Below are 3,943 nucleotides of genomic sequence, written 5' to 3'. Positions count from 1 at the left end.
CCGGCAGGGATTCTCAGCATTAAGTCGCGGCGTCCCGGCTTGGAGTGGCGCGTCTTTCAGGCGACCCTCTTGTGCAACCACCTGCCGGCTCCGGGCCCCGCTCCCGGCCCCCAGCGCCGGGTGGAGAGCGGAGGGGGTCACCAATCCGCCGGTGACCGCGCCGCGACCCCGCCGTGCCGGTCGTGGGCAGGAGGCGGCGCGACCGCGCCCGGGGGCTCCGGGAGAGCCCGTGCACTGGGACGGGAGCGACGGCACCGGCGCGCGCGCCTCCTCCCGCCTCCCTCCCTCCCTCCCTCCCTCCCTCTTTCTCGGTGTGTAGGCTCCTTTGTGCTCCATGCAGCGGGGAGGAGGAAGCGGCACAGCCGAGCGCCTCCGCTGCAGCGCTCTCCGTTCCCGCCGGCCGGCGCAGGCCCCCGACGCGCCCCATATTTCCGCCCCCAAGACGGAACACCCCACCATCACCGCCACTACAGACGTCGTCGCTTTAAGCGCAGGGCCACGCGGGAAGAGGGGGCGGGCCAGGCGCGCCCCCCCGGCTCCCCGGCGTGGTGCGGGTTGCCTGTGTCTCCCGGCTGCTGCTGCAGCTGGGCACATACAGCGTAGGTCTGCCGGGGGGTCGCCTGCTCCAGCTGTTGCTCCCCAGGGGTCTGGTCCGGCCCGATCCGGCGCCATGCGCCCGCGCCGCGCCGAGCGGCCGGGCGGCGGGGCTGCACTGCCGCTGCGTCTCGCGGCGGCGGCGTGAAGCGGCAGGAGGATGAAGAGGGCGAAACGGGCCGCGCCGGGCGCCCTGCCCGTATTGGGGCTGCTGCTGCTGGGCGCCCTGCCGGCGCTCTGGACGGTGCTGCCGCGGCGGGAAGCGGCGACGCAGCGGGAGCCGGATCTCGAGCCGCGCGCGCCCCGCGGACGATGGGGCTGGGGGCGCTCCTCGGCGGCGCGGGGCAAGCCCGGCGGCGGTGGGCAGAAAACTTTCCGGGCGCTGCTGGCGCTGCCGGCGGCGGGCCAGGAGGAGCAGGACGGCGAACGGCGGCTCGCTGCGGCCGGCTCGCAGCCGCCAGCCGACGCCGCCTCCCCGGTGGAGCGGGGCATCTTCTGGAGCCGTGAGCTGGAGCAGCAAGTGCCGCCGGGCTTCGCGGAGGAGGAGGCGGTCGCGTGGCTGTCGGCCGCGCGCGCCGCCCGTGTGGCCTCGCTGGAGCGGGGCGGCTGCGGACGCAGCTCCAACCGGCTGGCGCGGCTGTCGGACGGGAGTCGCGCCTGCGTCCGCTACGGCATCAACCCGGAGCAGATCCAGGGCGAGGCGCTCTCGTACCACCTGGCCGGTGTGCTGGGCATACAGGAGCGGCTGCCGCCCATGGCCCTCTCCCTGGTGGAGGCCCGCGGGCGGCAGTGGGAGCCAGTGCGGGAGGAGCTGCGCGGATCGCACTGGGCCGAGGGTGCCGTGGTCAGCCTGACCCGCTGGGTGGACAATCTTACCGCCGTTGTGGCCCCCGCGCCCTGGGGAGCCGAAGCGGGCGCCGGCCGGTGGCTGCAGCCGCTGTCGGCAGGGGAGCTGGGCGTTCTGCCGCCGTCGCAGCTAGTGGAGCTGGTGCAGTGGAGCGATCTGATCCTTTTCGACTACCTGACGGCCAACTTCGACCGTCTGGTCAGCAACTTCTTCAGCCTGCAGTGGGACCCAAGGGTAATGGGCCGCGCCACCAGCAACCTGCTCCGCGCCCCTGATGGCGGGCTCGTCTTCATGGACAACGAGGCGGGGCTGGTGCACGGCTACCGCCTCCTCGCCATGTGGGACCCCTACAACGAGTCACTGCTGCGCTCCGTCTGCGTCTTCCGCGAGGGCACGGCGCGGCGCGTCGCTGAGCTGCACGGCCGCCGCAGCGCCGCCGCCGAGCTGCGCCGCCGCTACCGGGCGCGGGAGCCGCTCTGGGCGCGCCTCGGCTTCCTCTCGGAGCGGCAGGCCGAGCTGCTGCAGGCCCGCGTCGACTTCGTGCACCGCCACATCGCCCACTGCCGAGCACAAGCCGCCGTGCTCTGACGGCCCCGGGGCGGGCGGAGGGTGGCAGCGAGAGCCGGTTGCCTGCAGCGCCCCGGTTCTTCTCTCCTCCGAGGGAACGGGACTTAGCCCGGTGGCCGCCGAAGGCTAGGGCGGGCCCTGCCCGCCTCCTCGGTGCTCGGTGCCCCGTAACCGCCACGACTGCCGGGGATGGGGGGAGGGGGCGGACGCTCATGCTCAGGTGCAGGTAATAGCGGGCTACCAGCCTGCCGGGGCTGTAGAGAGGAGCAATTAATTCGCGTTTGTCAAGATCCCTGAAGATGCAGAGTGTGATCGGTGTAACTATAGCCGAGTTCCACTCCGGGGTTCTGCTTCTAGACCTTGAAAAAATAAGAGGATTCGGCATCTTGAGTGCTTTCCTCAGTTCTATTGGTGCACTCACCCTCATAAGAGACCCTGTAGGAAAGCAGTCGTCTTTGTCTGGATTGGGGTCAGCTACCTTTTCCTTCCAAAGGAGGCAGGTGGAAACATTTTCTTATATATTATTCCTTTTGCAACAGCATATTTAAGTATGAATGTTGATATTCATAGACCAAGAAGTGATTGCACAATAGGGGAGCCCCTAACTAGCCTAACCTCCCTATTTGTGAAGCTTGTTTCGTACCGATTTTCTTTAACGAAAGTGAACCTTTCTGCTCATTGTTAAATCTTGTTGATTGAGAAGTGTACAAGAAACCCATACTCTGTTAGCTCTTAGTCTTTTGTGGATGCATCGGGTTAAACTGTTTTGGTTCTTAAGCATTTGTAGTCATCACCATAATTGTTTCATCTGACCAGTAAAGTAACTGACTAATGAGTGACACAAGAGGATCTCCCGGGTTTTAAAAACATTGCTATGTGCTAAGACTTGGATACAATAGTTAAAGTGAAGGAAAAACCGTTTCATGCACTTTACTTTGACTTTTTAATTTTTTATAAAAGAGGACCTTTTTATTTTACAAAGTCTGCCTTTTATGTACATTATATATGTTTGTAAGCTTTTCTGTAACATACTAAAGAAACTGACATTTCAGTAAAGTGTGTTAACCTTTTGCCACCTTTGCCCTGAATGTTTGCATAAGGTTTGATAGGGAAGCACGCACCTGCTTGGTCTTCCCTAATGGACAACAGAGGCCACGTCTTTCCAGCTTCTCACTGCACTGAACTGAACAAACTTTTACTCGTTCCCTCCGAGGAAAGGAGGGGTAGAGTTAAGCTTTGAAATGCTACCCTTTCCTCTCTCTTTCCTACCTGTTGTGTCGCTAGATGGGCAACAGTTCTTTGAGTGGCTAAAATAATGTGACTATTGCATACTTCAGCTGAATACACTTTTGTGTGTTTTTTAAAGCAAACCTTGAGTAGCACTGAGAAAACTGAAGCAGTTAGTTTCAGCTTACTGATATAGATGGTGTGGGCTTAGCTGCCATCAGCTTCTTCGGGTGCTGGGACTGGGTACCAACCTCCTAATACAGGTTGCGTCAAGTGTTACTGTACCAGAAACATCCCTGGAGGTGGCAGTTACTTCCACTGGGTGTTTATGCTGGTTCTCAGTCCTCTCTTCCCATTTTGGTTATCTTTGAAACAGGGATTGGGGCAGAATTGAAGAACAGGAAAGCTTTTCAATCTTGCTAAAATAATTGGTAGTTTTTTTCCTACCAAACTTTTGTTCTAGGTAGGCTGGAGTGGTAGCAGTAACTACAAAATAAAATATCTGCATCTCTTGTACCATGCTGTCTGATAGAAGAGGCCACTGTATGGCTCAAAATAGGGCCAAAATAAGGATAAAGGACAAACTAATCCTCTTTAAACCCCAAATGCTGCTATATATCCTGCTATAATCAAACAGCAGCATAATCCCTTCTACATCTGGACAGGCACATCTTGATGAAGGCAGCAACATGCTCAGTGGCTGCTGTG

The 3,943-nt window shown here is 60.1% G+C and overlaps 1 protein-coding gene across 1 annotated transcript; it reads left to right on the top strand.

The window, feature by feature from the left end:
* Positions 1-754: 754 nt before the first annotated feature.
* FJX1 (four-jointed box kinase 1) lies at positions 755-2,991 on the top strand. The gene has a single exon (XM_065636441.1). The coding sequence runs from the start codon at positions 755-757 to the stop codon at positions 2,027-2,029; it is 1,275 nt and encodes a 424-aa protein (XP_065492513.1). The 3' UTR covers positions 2,030-2,991.
* Positions 2,992-3,943: the final 952 nt, after the last annotated feature.

This window comes from Caloenas nicobarica, chromosome 5 (assembly GCF_036013445.1).
Source record: "Caloenas nicobarica isolate bCalNic1 chromosome 5, bCalNic1.hap1, whole genome shotgun sequence".
NCBI lineage: Eukaryota > Metazoa > Chordata > Aves > Columbiformes > Columbidae > Caloenas > Caloenas nicobarica.
This window is presented reverse-complemented; position numbering and strand designations above follow the sequence as displayed.

Coding starts and splice junctions, on each gene's coding strand:
- FJX1 (XM_065636441.1), top strand. CDS start 755: ATGAAGAGGGCGAAACGGGCCGCGCCGGGCGCCCTGCCCGTATTGGGG.